Source organism: Rhipicephalus microplus, chromosome 7 (assembly GCF_043290135.1).
Source record: "Rhipicephalus microplus isolate Deutch F79 chromosome 7, USDA_Rmic, whole genome shotgun sequence".
Taxonomy (NCBI): Eukaryota; Metazoa; Arthropoda; class Arachnida; order Ixodida; family Ixodidae; genus Rhipicephalus; species Rhipicephalus microplus.
In genome coordinates, this window is record NC_134706.1 from 4,099,973 (window position 1) to 4,117,988 (window position 18,016).

Below are 18,016 nucleotides of genomic sequence, written 5' to 3' on the forward strand. Positions count from 1 at the left end.
AGCCCCAGCACAAAGTACACATAATGCTTTACAGATGTGTAGCGGGTACCTTACCAGAAGAATGACAAATAGCATAGTGGGTGCATCCCTACATCATGAAGTGGCCGAGTAAAGGGTACCTAGCATGCAATGTACCTGGCAACACACAATGAACAAGCCTAGACCGTAAGGTGCTCCGCCCCTAAATATTACACGTTTACAATTAATTTTTCATCTGCAGCAGCTGTGGAGCCGTATACACATGAGATGCTGCCAACAGTGGCAAGCAAGTGCAATTCGTATGCAGCGGTTCGCCGAGTTATCGTGCATGGGCTGCAGCTTCACGTCCTGCTAGTTATTCCGCAGGTACTAATGCTACTCCTCAGCATGCAAGTCTTTTTACATTGTAAACAACACGAAAAAGAGTGTGGATGGATAATACACATTTTGATTCGGCACACTAATTATGGTGCACACAAAAGCTTTAGACTAAGTACAACAGTGAGGGACTCCATAACCAGCCACAAAGCTCTTCAACTAAACTGCATGGCTTACTCATACTTTGTCACTTTTACACACGATTTGGTATATCCTACCTGAATCACAAGAGGATGCTTTTATAAGCCCGTGCGCACCCTAACCCTGCCATTCTTCATGCCATATCATCACGCCCTACACCATCATCAAAGCAAATTTCTGGTATGTTACGCGAGATAAGCTGGTTTTGACTGACTGGCAGTTATGCCACTTATCGCCCTTTTCTTCACGCAGAAAATGCACCCTGCTGTATTGCCGCTACGAAATGTATTCTTTTTTTTATCTTGCGTGGTATCAGTTTTCATTTTTTAAAACATGACCTGTGCCTTGTAACTGCTCAGCTTCTTCTGCCCAAAAAACTCACCTTTTTGCCTACTATTTGTATGCATGCATCTTCTTTACATGTACATACCTAACTGTAATGCTTTTCGTTTACTATATTGCAATTGTTTGCACCTTTTCTTATGTATTTTTGCCAACTCAATATGTATATGTACATGTCTCTTGTGTATTGCCCCTCTTACTCAATGCCTATGGAATCTGTGAAAAAGTGCCATGCAGCTCCACATTCATTCTGCAATTACGAATATGAAAATGACCCTTAAAGCAATCTTGAGATGTTTTTTTTAGCAGTCCATTTATTTACTTGAGCTCTTTCACCTGGAGACCTGAAACAGAACAAGAGAAGTCGTGTTGTGTTAGGCATGCAAGAAAAAAAAAAAAAAAAAGGCACATGCATGATTTACATTAACTTGATCAACGATTCAAATTTATACTTTGACTAACGTGCAAGACTATGAGCCTATTCTACCAAGGTATTGGAAGAGCAGCGGAAAAAGCCTGCAAGCTCTGATGCTGCCACGTATTTTGATATGAGCCGATTCAGAACACCTTTAGCAACATAAAGAGCTCCATGAAAACACTGCCCACAGTGTTTTCATGGAGCTCACTGAAAAGAGCCAAGCTACAGAAAGGAGCCAAGCTAAAGATCCACTGACGATTTACAATACTGCCTAATGCGTATTCTGAACACAGCTTCGTGTGGAGGCAAGGTCAACTGTCTTCGAAGTTAAGCATTTTTGCAAGGTATCAAATATGCCATAAATCACTGTCAGTAAAGTAGAACACCTACTGAAGAATAATGGCACCCGCCATAACGCGTTATAAGCACTTCATGGAAGCTGCATGTGGCTGCTCCTGAAGATAAATTACCTTTATGTGGTCAGCAAGGTACCCGCAACACATCTAACGCATTATGTGCCTGTTATTGAAGCTGCACGTGGCTGCTGCTGAAGATGATGAATTATGGCTGAGCAATTAGCGAGATAAGTATTTAACCACCAACTCGTTAAGCAGTTGACATTGTCTGATGATTGGCTGCTATTTTACTCTTCTATTACATTATACTGTGGCAAAATGACCTATGATGCACATTGTACACAGTGGACGAAGGCTTGAAAATTTTAGAGCCACCATCCTTTGTCATTTTTAATCACGGGAGGTTTGCACAACATTTAAAGTATCTCCCCTACAAATATGAGAGTTGGCTCAAGTGCATGTTCCAAACAATCGTGCATGTTTACGGTGTGAAGTCTTGCTTCTACCAATATCCTGCTTTTTCGTTACTCTGCTACCTTTCCTTACATGTCCGATTGTGAGAACATGACGTGCACTGATGTGGCACACACACAAACACAGTACAACATCGCTGCCTTGAGAACAGCAGCACAAGTCAAGGTGGAAAGAGGGGGGACATGGCAACACCAACGCCACCTGAGACACGAAAGCTGGCAAAATCTTATGAGGGCCTACCGTATATACTCGTGTAAGGGCCGCACTTTTTTTTCGAAAATTTTGCTAGGTGCGGCCCTTACACGAATCAGGCCGATTTAGTACAGGCAGTACAGGCCAAAGGTCTGTACTGTTTATGCAACAGTAGCAGAGTGCAAGAGTCACAAATGACATGCCAGAAATGTTTTTATTCGGATTCCATTTCGCTGTCCTCGTTCTCGGAAGAGCTCGCCTCGGCGTCCGCGTCTTCCCAGAGACGGTCATCTTCGGTGCCGTTCATGGAGTTCGAAATTCCCGTTACCTTGAAGCTTTTAGCAACTACTTCTACTGACATGGCACGCCACGCATTCAAAATCCATTCACACACCTGTTGGAGCGACGCCCGCTTCAGCCGTCCTGTAGGGGTCTTCTCGTGGACGCCTCCAGCCATCCATTCAGAGTAACATCGGCGAAATTCCACTTTGAATGGTCTGTTGACGCATACGTCGAGCGGCTGCAGCACACTCGTCAGGCCACCGGGAATGACGGCCAAGTCCGTACGAGTTGCGGCAACTCGGTTCTTGACGCGGTCGGTCAAGTGGCCCCTAAAGCTGTCCAAAACAAGGAGGGCTTTCCGTTGTAACAGCCCTCCAGGTCTGTTTGCCCAGACGGTCTTAATCCAGTCAACGACCAGTTCCTCGGACATCCAGCCCTTCTCTTGCGCACGTACGACGATTCCCTGAGGGAACTTCTCTTTTGGGAGAGTCTTCCTTTTAAATACGACGTACGGCGGAAGCCTCCTGCCGTCTGCCGTGATGCACAACATCACAGTGCACCTTTGGCGTTCTGCACCAGTCGTGCGCACAGACACACTTTTCGCACCTTTTAAATCCACTGTGGTGCTTTCCGGTGCATCGAACCACACAGGTGTCTGGTCCGCATTCCCAATTTGGGACAGGTCGTATTCATGCTCCCTCCTGAGAGCATTCACGAAGCGATGAAACTTAATGACGTGGTCTTCGTACTCGCGCGGCAGTTTTTGGCAAATCGTCGTTCGGCGCCGAATAGAAAGCTGGTTACGGTTCATAAACCGCGTAGCCCAGCCCCGACTTGCCTTGAATTGTGCCGGGGGTATTTCCATGTGGCGAGCGATGCTGAGGGCTTTGACGCGTATCATGTCAGTCGATACGGCGTAGCCGTCCCTTCGTGTGTCGACGACGTAGTTGACGAGCTCGCTTTCGAGTTGCGGGTACTTGCACTTTTTCCCGCGAAACGCCTTTCGGCTCCTGTTAGTAGCGGCGAGGGCATCTTTCTGATTCATCCAGTAACGCACGCGCTTCTCATCGACGTCGTACTTTCGTCCAGCTTCCCGCTTCCCGTGCTCCTCGGCATAGTCAATCACTTGCAGCTTAAATGCTGCAGTGAATGATCTCAGATGCCGGCCCATCGTCCGTCACGTGCGCTGGCTTCTGCAGGGTTCACTACAACCAACAAAGTGACACCGACGACACCGATCTGAAGTCGCGCTGCCAACGTATCGACACGATGCTAGGAACGATGCCAACAAAGAGGCCGCACAAGGCAAATATGGCGGCGCGCTGTCAACAGCGTGGTCGGCGCGTCGGCGGAAGTAGAATAAAAGCGGAAAAGCGTGCAGCGCCATCTGGCTGTAAATGAACTAACTACACTTTTCTGGCGGGACATTTTGAACTTTTGTTTTTTTTTTTCGAAATATCCGCTTTCAAAGTTGGGGTGCGGCCCTTACACGAGGGCGGCCCTTACACGAGTATATACGGTATAAGATTCACTTGCACAATTTGCTGCAGTAGCGTAGGTGGTACCGTTTGCAACCTGCGTGGCAGCGCACGTTTTCATCAAACGTCACGGGATGAAAAGCGGTTTGCATTAACCGCACTCCATAACATTGCAGGCTTATCGGCCTCGACTCAGATTACATGAAAATTCGTATTAGCCTGAAATTTGTACAAGCCATGATTATATCAGCAACGTTTCACTGCATTACTATCAATCACTGCAGCATGGCAGCAGTGAAAGACGAGCGAGTGGTTCAGGTGTTTCTCCTATGTAATAATGCAATCAATCAATCATTCACATGCACACATACAAAGCAACAGTGCATGACCACAAACCTGGGGGAAGGGATTGCTTGAGCTTCTCGGCCTTCTCCTTCTCGGTGACGACAATTGTGTAGAGGTACTTGCTGCAACGCACCTTGAATTTGGTCACATTGTCAGGGTTCTTCTTTATCTTCACCGCTGCACAGAATGAAAAGAACGTCACACATCAACTTTTTGAACGTTGTACAGGGTGCCGTCTGTTGGTCACAAGCAGTATAAGAAAATATGAATATGCCGCGTCTTTCATTAAAGTAAGCGCATTAACATGAGCCAACAAATTAACACTGACTGTCGAAACACTTGCAACAATACCTAGTGGTGTTTTACTAACGTCATAATCATATCAGCCAAATGCATGATATGATTATGAGCATACCATAGTGAAGGACTCTAGAGTATTCTCATGGTACGAAGTATTGTCAGCGCAGTTAGTGATGCTGGCGATTGGTTCATGCAACACCATGAGGAAATAATCTATCGATTGGTCTGTATAGGGAGCTTGTATGAACGGCGGCGCTATGCACTCTGGGTAGACAGCCATTTTTTTTTTGTCAGAGCCGGTAGGGGAGTGCAGCAGCGCAGTTGTGTTTGCAAGCGCTGGCGTAGCTTGCAGGCGTGATCGAGCGCCACGCAAATTTAACTCTAAGAAGGGTCGTGCATGATGTCAGCCTAACTGGAAGACTACCCCCCACCGCTGTGCCAAAAATACCTCGAGCGGTACGAAGAACAGACGAGAGTTTGCTCTGAGTGGACCAACTCTCGCCTCGTGCGGCCGCGCGTCGACAGCTCCTACATTCATGAATTTCTCGTGAATATCACCTCTGACAAAAAAATGGCTGCCTACCCAGAGTCCATAGCGTGGCCGCCGTTCACGCAAGCTCCCTATACATAACGTGCACGTGCGTCACGCAGCGCCCCTTCGTCACTTCCGAAATGCGCCGCCAACATGCCCGGATACCTACTGACTACGTCGCCTACCGCTGCCGTGTTTTCTACTCGTGCTTGCGTCCATTTAGTTTTGCCTTACGATGCAAGTTTAAGGGCTGCTAGTGAGGCAAGTTGATTTATACCCCTGTCACACGGCCACCAACAAACTCCGTTGAACACCGTCAACGTAAATCTCCCCTAGGGGGTTCGACGGAGAAGGAGTTGTGGCAGTGTCACACGGCAATGAGAAGGTTGCAACAGTTGCTGCAAGGGGGCTCAGCTGGCGCTGTTTGATTTTCGGAAAAGCATTCTAATATCATCTCTATTGATTTTTTTGTGAATCCTTGTTGTGCGGTTTTTACAAAAAAGCACTATTAAGTAAGTATGCGACAAACAAACCATCAAAAACGATTTCAAATAAAAACGCATTTGTTAAATTTAGCAATGCTGCTAGTGACGCTGGCCACATTGTGCTTTAAGTTGTTTTCTTGCCCAATATACATGCTCGGTACGAAAGTTCTTATGCTCCCTTGCCCCGTGAGCGCACATTTTGTGTTCTTCAGCCATGATTGACACAGCGGATGACGTGAGGAAGTAATACGATATTGCGCTGGTAATGACATTGATCGGCTGGCGCCGGCCGGACCGACTCACGAGGCACGGTGTGTAAGGCATCGGTGTTGAGAGTAAGCGAACTCTGGCGGGCGTAAATATATGTAAACACACACGCGTAGTGATTGAGTACTACAACAAAAAAACGTTTAATACTGCCAAAATGTATTATTGTTTCACTGCAGCCACTTCGTGCTCGAAATTTTTCTCTGACCTCTAGACTGCTGGGGACGAGAGTACCTCGTTTCGCTGCGAAGGGAGATCGTCGAACGTCTTTTGCGAAATGCTCTGTTTACCTTCGTTTGCGTAAGGGTGGCCGTGTGACATGGACTGCAACTTCGTTGTAGTAAGGACGAGGGAGTTAAACGGTCTTCGCGGGTGCCCATGTGACAGGGGTATTAGTAGTCCCCGAAGAGGCAGCAGAGCTTCGGGGTGTTTCTTCGCCGAAGTTATTACCCAAAATTGCGAATGCACATTGCGATTTTCTGAAAAGTATCGGCATGTTTGGCTGGCGTGGATTAACAAAAAAACTACTTGAAGAAACTCGGTGATATTTGCATCTTCAGGTGTCACTTCATTCCGGGTAAGTGCTATAGCCAAGCACTGACCTGCAAACAAAGATAGCTTACCAAGATACTGATGTACATACAAACTTGTCCGCGACCACTGTGTACACAATCAGCGTGTCAGGGAGGCGGTTAAAATCGTGATGGCGATCGCGGAAATTCGGGTATTGCATTGAAACAAACTGTGAAAATGGATGCGAAACAATATTAGTTCACCTTGAAAGTATAGCCGATCGGTTCGAGTTGGGGGGTCAAGATTTTGAAAAGTTGGTCAATTAATTCCCTAACATGGTCTCCATCGTTTTCAGAAACTCCACTGTACATTAGCGTACAAAAAAAGTAAAATACAAGGTGAAAAAGTTGTCAAAACATACGCGAAAAGAAAAAAGCGATGACCGGCATTATCGCGGCATGCACCACGCGAAGTCTCTATCTGTCTTGCATAATATTTTCCTCGGCTGTTTCCACCAATTTCAATCAAATAGGCTCAACATCAGCACTGTTTAAAACAAAGCTGCTACTTTGGTGATGTGAGCCGCAGCAATATATTGACACGTTCCATTTCCCAAGTTTTGTTATCGTCCCAAAACACTACACAATTCTCAGCGCAAATCGCGCCTGCAGTTTTCGAGAAGCTTCCGGACTGTAGTAGATCATTTGATAAGATCACGCCAACTCTGCGAACTGCGTCGGCTTGTTCCGCTGCTTCCATGTTGCGTCGTCAGGTCACCTTCGGTAAGTGAGGTTTCGCCGTCAGGGCTTTGCCTGCTTGGCATTATGTTCGGAAAGCTCCGTCGTGTCGTCGGAGGATCTTCAGTAGCACGTCGCACAGCAACCGCACCTCCATCGGTTGCTGCCCTTAGTTTCCCGGATACGAGACCGGCTAAGAGACCGGCACCGCGTTGGGCCAGAGTAACGGTGGTGCGGTGACGTACGGCGGCTGGGCGACGGGGAACGGGAAGGGCTTCGTGGTGTCCACTGAGTTCCTGTCAGGTAGTCGGCGATGTCACGTGGCCGTTCTCCTGGCTGTGGACGCGGTGCATTGACGGCGAAGCCACGCAGTCCAATCTGTCTGTACTGGCAACGGCGGTATGTGTGTCCGGCCTCGCTGCAGTGGTAGCAGAGCGGGCGGTGGTCAGGGGTGCGCCAGACGTCAGTCTTCCTCGGCGCACTGCGCTGGGCCGCTGGCGAACGGTAGGACGTCGGTGGGGGTGGTGGCGTCTGGCGACGGAAGTGCGATGGGGCAGTGTTTTGGCGTGCGCGTGGAGGAGGGGCGTGGCGGCAGGCTGCAGCAGCATAGCTCATGGCTTGCAGCTGAGGCTCTTGAGGCTGAAAAACGCCCAGCGATTGCTAAATCTCCTGGCGCATGACGTCCGCGATGGATTCCACACGTGAGGCTGCACTGAAGGAAGTAATTTTCGCAGCTCCTCTTGCACGATCGCTCGGATCGTCTCACGCAAGTCAGTGGTTCCTAGCGCTTGAATGCCTGCGTAGCTTGTAGGCGAGAAGCTACGGTTATATTGCCGCGTGCGCATCTGGAGCGTCTTCTCTATCGTAGATGTTTCTGAAATGAATTCGGCGACCGTATTTGGTGGGTTTTTGATCAGCCCGGCGAAGAGTTCCTGCTTTACTCCTCGCATGAGCAGACGAACCTTCTCCTCAGACATGTCGGAGTCAGCGTGGCGGAAGAGTTTAATCATATCTCCCGTAAATAGCGCCAGGTTTTCATTTGGCATCTGCATGCGGGTTTCGAGGAGAGCGGCGGCCTTCTCCTTGCGCATCACACTTGCGAAAGTGGTGAGGAACCTGGCGCGAAAGTTGTCCCAGGTTGTAAGGCTTCGCTCTTGATTCTCGAACCAGGTCCGAGCAGCATCTTCTAAGGCGAATACACATGCCGGAGCTTGTCATCGTCTGTCCAGTCATTGAAGGCGGCGACGCGGTCGAACCTTTCTATCCAGCTTTCCAAGTCTTCCAGTGGCGAACCGCGGAAAGTTGGCGGCTCTTTGGGTTGCCGGAGCAGGAGTGGTGCAGGCTGCACGGGGGCGGTCATGGTTGCAGTAGTTGATGTCGGCATCCAGGTCTGCCTGGCTGCTTCAGGAAGGGGCCCGTACTCTGCTTGTAGTCCCCTCTGCCTGCGGCTTGTTCGCTGTTCAGGTTTAGCGTCCGTGTCTTCTTTGCCGCTTGGGCTGGGGTTGCGGCTTGAAGGGGGCGTCCGGAACATCAAAGAAGCAGCACCTCCATGAGATGTCACAGGGTCGTGACGTGGACGAAGACTGGAGACTTAGCGTTGGAATTCAACTGTTTATTTGGGCGAATCTGTGCCCGGTAAACGGAAAGTCCGATTACAGTAGCAGTCTTGGACTGATAGCAGCGAACGGAGCGTCGGCCATCGATCAACTACTGACAAGCGGCGAAGCGCATCGGCATTTATACTCTTGCCGTCGAATGTTCTAGCGTTATCGCTGGCGGTGGCGTAGGTCCCAGAGTAATCTATACAGTTCGCAGAGTTGGCGTGATCTTATCGAAATGATCTACTACAGTCCGGAAGCTTCTCGAAAACTGCAGGCGCGGTTTGCGCTGAGAATTTGTGTAGTGTTCTGGGACAATAACAAAACTTGAAAAATGGAACGTGTCAATATAAATATTATATCTCTTGTAAACTTGCCTAGCTCTGCACAACTCGTTTTCGATGGGAGCTGCTACGCTTCGCTCATTCACTCTTAAAATTGCAGCTCGAGAGACTTCAGGCTTTCGCTTGTTCTTGGGCGAAGCGATTTGTGGCGTTTGTAGTGAAAGCGAGATAATGGGCACTTGTAGGTCGTGGTGGGCAGCCGGTGTACGCGGTGGCTGGTATACGTGTCGCACATCTTGATTTTCTAGTGTTGTATCGAGTGAACAAACAAGGCCTTCCAGATCCGATGAGCTCGTTAAAGTATGACAACAAAAAACCACAATGCTTTCCTTTCAACATCGTACATAAGTAACAGATGACGAGCCCCCAACAAACTGCGTTGCAGCACGCGAACTGCTGTAGGTACCCAGGCATGGTGGGAGAGGGCGACAACGGCGGAAGTGACATCACATGAAGATTATGTATACAAGGGTGATAAAGTTGTGCATTGTTTCCTGCACTGCATTGTCGTGCAGTTGCACGCTTGTTCTGCCTTCACTTAGTTTGGCGAGTTTTTAAAGGCGCAGAAACAAAAATAGCTTCTAGCCAGAAAACACATAATCATGTCGTGCTCAGCAAATGAGAGGCAAGGAGGAAATAGTGCCTGCAGGAAGGGTAGTGGAGCCAAGAAATAAACTGTTGGTCTGGCGCTCTTTAGTACACATCTAATTCCAATTTCGGCTTCTTGAATTTGACCTTTAAAAATCTCCGATAATTCGGCTTGACATTCACAAATGAAACTAGCCAGACAAACATAAAGACTGACTTTCACTGGTAACTCATGATCAATAGATTAAATGGCCTCCCCTAAACGCAATATATTTCGTAATTGTACCGCCGGTAAAAAACAAATCGCGAACCCAAATTGCTCGCACTTGCTACGAAAGTAGTCGCCACGAAGTAAGAACCCTGTGCGTAGCTCCGTACTTGCAAAGTGAACATTGTCACGAATGACAAAGGATCAAAGATGTGAATTTTCGAAAGGCCCCGATACAAAATACAGTGCGTATAAATTCTGACGAATCTCTCACACAATAACAATTTAACGTGGTTTGTAAATTTTAATGCACTTTTAACACATAAATGTTCACCACTCGGTGTTCAATCTCTCCTTGCTATCTCCACAGTATATTGGCTCGTGAGCACTGATTACGTTTCTGTACATATTCCGAGAATGCACTATAATTCACACTATTTACTGCACTTGTTGAGGAGTAACAACATCGTTATTAGTCTTAATGAGCACATCTAATGTACGTAAAGTACGCAGTTTGACGGCAGCGTAATCCATGCATGACAAACAAAATGTGCGTCTGTAATTGAGTACTCACACTTGGCATCTTTCCGCCTCGCCGTCAGAAGAAATTCCTTGATCTCCTTCAGTTGTTTAGGCTGTGGGAAGAAAGCAAACAACCGATCATACATGCATGCACTGAGCAACACTTGAGCGGCACGAGAAATGCCCGCAGTCACGCCGTCGTTTTCGCAACCATTGCACACTCACGGTAATCGATCGCAATGCGGTTAACTTTCCAAGCAAGTGACGCTACTCAAACTTTACAGAAACGCTAAAAGACTCGCACACAAAACTTTACACCAAAAAGCAACCGCAGCGAAAGATCATGAGAGGACTTCCAACTTACCATCGTGATTTAATCGACGGGCAGCCTGTAAAGCAACAATATGTTGCGATGAGCGACAACTTCACAAATTACAGTCCACAACTTCTCAGACAGAAATACAATCAAGACAGCATTCAGCAACGATTCAACACGATTGATAATTGAAACGTATAATTACCCGACTTGGAAAGGGCAGCGCCGTGTTGGAAAAGAGAGCAATTTCAGCGTCACACGCATTGACGTAGTTTCGTATAATAAAAAAAACTTTTTTGCCAAAAAACCCAACATTTCAAAAAAATTACAATTTATTGTTGATAGTTGCTTGTTTAGTAGTTTTAAAAAGCAAACTCATAAGTTGTTTTTTTATTTTAATACGAAACAGTCAAATAAAGTTTATTTGTGAGGTCACGTGTAGAGTCACGTGTAGTCACGTGCATGGAAGCACCCTCCCATGCTCGCGTTTGTATGAAGGCGATCGGGCGATTGCGAAGCGATGCCAGGTTTGCGAAGAAAAACGGATCGTACTAATCGAGACGGCAGCGATGACGAGCGAACGCCTCTTTTCGAAGCAGACCACCAGCCATCAACATCGGGCGTGAGTTTACCACATTGTAACCCCCCCCCCCCCTCTCAAGAAAAAAAAAAAGTGCGCCTCCGTGTTCGCGCGACTCGTTTGTTGTTCCGAAGCTGTCAGTCATAAGTTTAGGAACAACGTGATATGCAGAAGCTCGAATACTCGCACTCCGCTTTTTATAGATCTTTTCTGCATAACAAGGATGCATACGCATCAACGCAGACAGGATCCCGTAGTTTTAGTTTCGCTGTAGGAGTCTATGGAATGTTAGTACTTCGACGTATAGGAGACTCGTGCTTTGAGCGCTATCTATCTTGGCTGAAGGAAGAACCTTGAACATTGCCGATAGCGCCTGCCTGTGACATCCGAGTCTGCTTCACACTGAACTCTAGCGCAACATAATGTAAAAGTTTCTGCGCTGCACAGGGTCGTAGTTGCCTGATGACTAAGCTCGCGCACAGATCGGTCATGTTTACTTTTTTTTTTTTTCGACTGCGCGTTGTTTCGTTTTTGACGGTACCTCTACCCGTCGCACTGTTTAAAAAGGGAAACTTGAGCGAATCGGTGGTAAGTGGTCGTAGGCAGGCCACAGCGTTAATTGGCTTATGCTTTCGTATTTTCTTACTTGAACTACAGCAGTGAAGACTGATTCATGGCTCCTACCCACACGCTAGATTAAGCAGGGAAATTTTTGAATTGAGATTAAGTATGAGGAATAAATCGGTCGCTTGAGTGTAAATAAAATTTCAAAAATCTGTAGTTTATATATCTGCAAATATAATATTTAATACAATAGTATTAAATACAAAAATAAGCTGTTGGGAGAAATTCTGTAGTGTCAAATTCTGATTAGAAATAAGATTAACAATAAACTCTTCTCGAATGAGCAAGAAAATCGCATATGGCTATGCAGATGATCTTGTTGACGTGGGCTTGTGAAAATGCCTCGGAGAAAAAAAATTTTTTGGAAAATGAGACAAATTTTCAAGTGTCTGGATAAAATGTTGAATTATTTTCTCTATGACTTGTAAAGCAATGGCAGGCATGTAACAATTTACCAGTGGTAGTAACAGTGTAGAGGAGATGGCACCAGACGAGACATGTAAACAATAGTTAAGTGGAGGTATTCACTGAGGTCCTTCTTCCAGGCAGCCACAACTGTGGTTTTTCAATGATCCAGTGTATGACAGTCTGATAGTTGGTGGCACTGCATGTTGCTAATAGCCCTGTTGCACGAGTTGGCAAAAATTTTTTTACATAAGTGGTCTTTTACACAGTTCAATGGCTTTTATTGAAGAGACATTGCCTGACAGACACTCTGCACCGACGATCTTTTTTTTTATAGTGTTTTCTTCTAAACAAAGTACCAAAAGTGGGGTGCTAGATTTTAGAACAGAATCAGTCGGGATAAAATTAAGGATCTTCATATTTATTATCTAATGTTCCTCTGATATATAGTCGTTCTTCGTGCACATCTTGGGCTGTTTGGTCATCCACAATGATCATACGTGTTACGACAATGCCTTTGTTGCTACCATGTGTGCAACGTGCTCAGTGTTGCCATGTATCCTATAGGCTATTGACCTTCTCATGATAGTGTTCAAGTAAGTAAGCATTCAAGGGCTCAGCATATTTGCACAGTGCAAGAAAATGAGGAGTTAGAGCGCTCAGCATATTTGCACAGTGCAAGAAAATGAGGAGTTAGAGCGTAACTATGGATGGAAGAAACATGGACGAGAAAGAGCGCTCTTCCCTGTCCGTGTTTAATCCTTTCATAGTTACGCCGTAACTACTCATTTTCTTGCGATTTGCAAATATGTTGATTCCAAATGGCCAACTAGCCTATGCATTCGTCTTTTCAAAGGCTCCTAACCATTTAATTAATTGTTTGATAAGCTTAGGTGAGAAAACTAACATTAGACCCCCCCCACCACTTTTTTTTTTTTTGCTGATTCATAAATGCTGGCACCCAATGGTTTCGAGTCTACTCTTTCAGAGCTGTCAAGGAAATCGATGATCTATCTTCCCAGAAAAAGACCGCTTCTGCACTGTTACTGTGATTACTGTGTCTGAGCAAAACTTCGTTTCGAAAGAAGTTTTCTCATTATGAAGACTGAAGTGCTCCTGTGACAGGAATATAAGCCGTTTTCTTAGAAAAAATGTCATAACACGTTCTGCTGAGAACTTTGGCTCAATTCCAATGATCACTTTCATGTATGCAACCACAAGTATGGGGCTACGGCGTTAGCACCCCTTGTAGATGACGTCGTGTGAATACATCCCATACGGTATTCAAATTTTGTAGTAGACACCTTCAATTGGCAAGTGTGACATGATTTAACATCCCAAGAAACATGACCATTTCCCGGCTTGTTTTTACATTTCCATATCTTTGTTTTCTTTTTCTGCTGGCTTTTGCAGTCAATCAACAGCCTTGGAAGCAATGGAACGAACAAGCGAATGCGTGAGCTTGGCTCGCTTGATCTGCTGTCACAGAAATACGAGGTACGTCAGTGAGCTGATTCACAAACTCATCTTCAGATCCTGGAAAGTGAAATGGTTTGCTAATCATTATTATCCATGGCAGACTGTAAAGTAGGTGAACATATTTGAATTATTCATGTTCTTTGTGAAATACTTGTTTCGTAAGTATAAAGGGGCAGTCACACAAATACTTTGGCATTGCTTTTTCTTGCTGGGATGTGTTGCTTGAAAGTAAACATTCGACAGGAGTCTGTCTGGTTGGGTATGAAACTGGGAGATGATTTAGACTCCAACCAAAAGTTTTAAAGAAACCCGACGTTTCGAAACCGACTTGGTTCCTTCCTCAGGGGTGACTGCGGGACTATGTAGCAGCGGTGTCTTCAAAGCACTCGTGGGGCGAATAACGCAGCTCGTCAAGCGCTACATACACATTAAAGAAGGCATCTCAGTCTTCAAGACTCATCTCGACTTCAGCCGCACCTGCAAAGAAAGGAATGTCGTTCTTCAAAGCCTGTGCCTAAAATGACCTGCCTCGACTCCTGAAGGTTTGGAACTCGCCACGAGAGTCGAACAACGATTGATCAACGCCCGCCTTCATGAAATTAATGCCTCTCCACGGAAAAAAGAATTGGACTTGTTCTTCGCCAAGCGTCAACTTGAGCACTGCATCCCTGAGTTGATGTCTGCGGTCGATGCGTTCGTGGACTCTGTTGCGGCATCGATGGCAAAAGAGCACTGGACCACTCAGGATAAGAAACTCTCCTACCTGTTGGACCAGAGTTTCACCCAAAGCATCCGAAATTCCAGGTTTGTCACCAATCCTTCATCTGGTCCACTCACTGATCGGGAAACTGCTGTTTTGGCAAAGGGACACGGCTATAACATGTCAACGACGCCCCATCTACCGAAACTTGTTGCGGCTGTAGAGGAAGCCGTTCAGAGCGCGAGGGTGGGCGCCAGAGAAGGAATGAGGCTGAAATCAATTGGGATTTTTTAGAAATTACCATTACAAAAGAAAAAGTACTCAACCACAGAGGAGAACCAGGCACAGAGGAGAACTTTGACGGGATCGGAGCATTGTCATTTTGCCCGCCGACAAGGGCAATTCGATGGTGGTGTTGGACAGCGGGGACTACGATCGGAAGGTTTCAGCTCTTTTAGAAGGGGATGCATACACGCAGCTAGTAAAGGACCCAATGAAGCAAACCCAGACACAGCTAAACAAGCTACTCGCTGAAATTTTCAAGCATTACCCGGATCTCAGCACACTTTACCTGCGACTAATCTGCTGTAACGAATCTGCACTAAGTCTTATGGACTATCGAAAATTCACAAGCCTGACGTTCCCCTCCGACCGATTGTGGACTTCACTTCCTCTCCATGCCGAGCCCTTTTAAATTTTCTACACCGAATCTTCGCTCCCCTAACCCGGAAAACACCAACTCATGTTCGTGGCTCCAGCCACTTCGTGCAGCTAGTGTCAGATGTGAGCATTGACGATGACGAAAGCCTGGTCTCATTTGACGTCATTTCATAGTACACCAATGTGCCAGTGCCCTTAGCTGTCCCCTCTGCCCGTTCTGTGCTTGGGGGGGACGCAAGCCTGAGTGAAAGGACTCCTTTAGCGGTTGACGAGCTCTGCCATCTACTGGAGTTCTGCCTGTCCAGTACGTACTTCTCCTACAAAAGAACTATATTCAGGCAGAACAGTGGAACCGCGATCAGAGCTTCCATCTCCGTCACGATGGAAAACTTGACCATGGAGTATATAGAAGAAAAAGCACTTGTCTCCTTCTCGCCGCGACCCAAGCTTTTTCTCTGTTACATCGACGATTGCTTTTGCGTCGTGAAGACGTCTGAAGTTGAATACTTCGGAAAGCACCTAAATTCCGTGCACCCAGCCATCCAATTCACGACCGAGTGTGAAAGCGACCGCTGCCTGCCCTTTCTCAACGTCCAGGTGGCAAGAAAGCGCAACGGCCTGCGAGTTCTCCGTTCACAGGAAGCCAATGCACACTGGCCGCTACCTTCAATTTTATTCTTCCCACCCCGCCTGCCACAAGGCCTCGGTTGTGACCACGCTACTCCAGAGAGCTTAGAACTTATGCTCCAATGACACGGAGCGAAAGAAAGAAGAGGCCCTCGTAATTGTGGACCTCAGAAAAAACGGATACCCAAAAAAATTCATTCGAGCCGCCACCCGCCGCGCAGAGCAACAGAGGATACGAAAACCCCAATCAACCTTAATTGGCAGCCCCCCGAAACGCGTACCAGTCCCATACGTTCAGGGAACCAGCGAGATGTTGATGCATGTCCTCAAGAAGAAAGGGGTTCGCATCGCGCACCTGCCTTCGTGTACGCTAGGTCGCCTCCTCCCCCACCCTGTGCACTTGTGTATATTCCTAAAATCGGAAAGCGGTACCCCTGCTTTCAGCGACTGCGTGGTCGAAATGCGTGCCTTGCAGTAGTGACAGTTGCCAGGAAAATGTAGAGAGTGGAAAAATAAATCCTTTCTGGTACCGGGACGCTTGCGTAAACAACTTCCAGATCGACCTCACGCAGGGCATTCACATGTTCCACTCACAGATCTGGCTTGGCGCAATCTGAGGGCTCAGTCCACGATTTTGGCGGCTGCTCCGGACCGACCGACCAGTGGCGATGGCCATTAATCATAACACGGCACACCGTTTCATGCAGCATGCAACAGATAATTAATTACAGGCTCCTCATTACCAACCAGTCTTGGTTTGAGAGAGGTCGAAAAGTGACAAGTCACCAAGAAGTAAACGAAGGAGGGCTGAACTTCGCAAACAGGGATTAGCCTGAGAATAATGTACTACAATTTCCTGGCATTTCTATGGCATTTCAAAAGAATTATGTAAGGTGGCAGTATTCTCTTAAATCTTCAAAACAGCTGTTCAAAACAAATCTTCAAAACAGCTCATCGAAACAATTGAAAGCTGAAAAAAAAGCAATATAGTCACGTTTTGCCTTAAGTCTGCTCTCACTAAGTCATCTGAGTACTGAATGAGTGATAGCTTTAATGCACAGGTTAGGTGTCATTAAGATGTAGGCTAACTTCATGTTGCAGTGGCTACTTTTGCTGAACGTTTTAAGAATTCCGCTATGTTAAGTTCGAGCATGGTTGCAGAAAAGCGATAGGAAAGGTGTTGTGGGTACACTGTACACTCATTGCATATCTCGCAGGCTAAAAACAATTAGGAAGGAGATATAGTGTAAGCATTGTTATGGCTGCCTGTAAGTTAGGCAAGACTTCTGCCGCTGTGCAGACAAAAAAAAATGATGAGTAAAAACAATAAGTAGACCAATATTTGTTCCGTAAAACACCCCAACAAGTTGTCTGAATGCTGTACAGTTGCGACGTAGAAGGTCTCTTTCAGCTGCGGCCACCTTCTGCGTCGAACAGACGGGCCGCTAAATTAACCAGAAATTATTGGAACACAAGAAATGGCAAACGAAAGGTTCACCTTCCATTCTATGTTTACATTATCCAGAGTGTAAGCGCACGCCGAAATTATATGACTGCACACTTTTTTACTGTGTTAGGAATGAAGAAACATGTTTACTTATTGAGGCTTGGCATATTGATAATAGTGGTAGCGCATGAGTGAACTGAACCAATCGTCGAGACAGAAAATGAAACCAAATGCTTTAAAGGGACCCTGAAATGGTTTTTTTGAAGCTTTGTCAGTGTTTATTAAGCTAGAGTATCATCAAACCATTTGCACAACAAATTTAGTGACACGCCGTGTACCAAGGCAGCTGTGTGGACAATTATATTATATTCTCCTCTTAACCTCTGCCTGTCCTCTTCAACTCATGAGGCACGCTAATGATCGCAGCGCTCTCATGAGCGTGCTCGGCGATTTGACATTTTACCAGTCTAGACCTCCCACATGGCAAGCCGACAGGTTGTGCACAGTCTCGGATGCCATCACATAGTTTGTCAGCATGCACGCTGCCTGGCAACATAGACAAAGATCGGGGAGTGGTTCATATCTGCTCCAACAGGTGCCGCCATCCTACTAGCCGATCTTACTTCCAGCCATTCTACAGCCAATCGGATCAGCAGCCATGGTGACATGTCTGCTGATGTACTTTGGCCTCGTCAAGTG

At 46.5% G+C, this 18,016-nt stretch overlaps 2 protein-coding genes across 3 annotated transcripts in view; one reads left to right on the forward strand and one right to left on the reverse strand.

Annotated features, from left to right (window-relative positions):
• Positions 1-1,128: 1,128 nt before the first annotated feature.
• LOC142767225 (large ribosomal subunit protein eL38) lies at positions 1,129-11,099 on the reverse strand. 2 transcript variants are annotated; one of them, XM_075868496.1, is made up of 5 exons: positions 11,001-11,099; positions 10,844-10,868; positions 10,532-10,592; positions 4,437-4,562; positions 1,129-1,184 (listed from the first exon to the last, which is right to left on the reverse strand). In XM_075868496.1, exons 2-5 carry the CDS (start codon positions 10,844-10,846, stop codon positions 1,159-1,161), a joined length of 216 nt encoding a protein of 71 aa, XP_075724611.1. In that variant the 5' UTR covers positions 10,847-10,868; positions 11,001-11,099; the 3' UTR covers positions 1,129-1,158. The 2 variants fall into 2 exon arrangements, with proteins under 2 accessions (XP_075724611.1, XP_075724609.1); XM_075868494.1 differs by lacking the exon at positions 11,001-11,099 and having other exon boundaries at positions 10,844-10,994.
• Positions 11,100-11,254: 155 nt separating this feature from the next.
• LOC142767227 (H(+)/Cl(-) exchange transporter 7-like) overlaps positions 11,255-18,016 on the forward strand; it is a 57,011-nt gene continuing 50,249 nt past the window's right edge. Inside the window, exons 1-2 of the mRNA XM_075868497.1 lie at positions 11,255-11,417; positions 13,818-13,901. Of these exons, the coding sequence (XP_075724612.1) occupies positions 11,316-11,417; positions 13,818-13,901 (186 nt within the window). The 5' untranslated portion in view covers positions 11,255-11,315. The remainder of the gene's footprint in view (positions 11,418-13,817; positions 13,902-18,016) is intronic.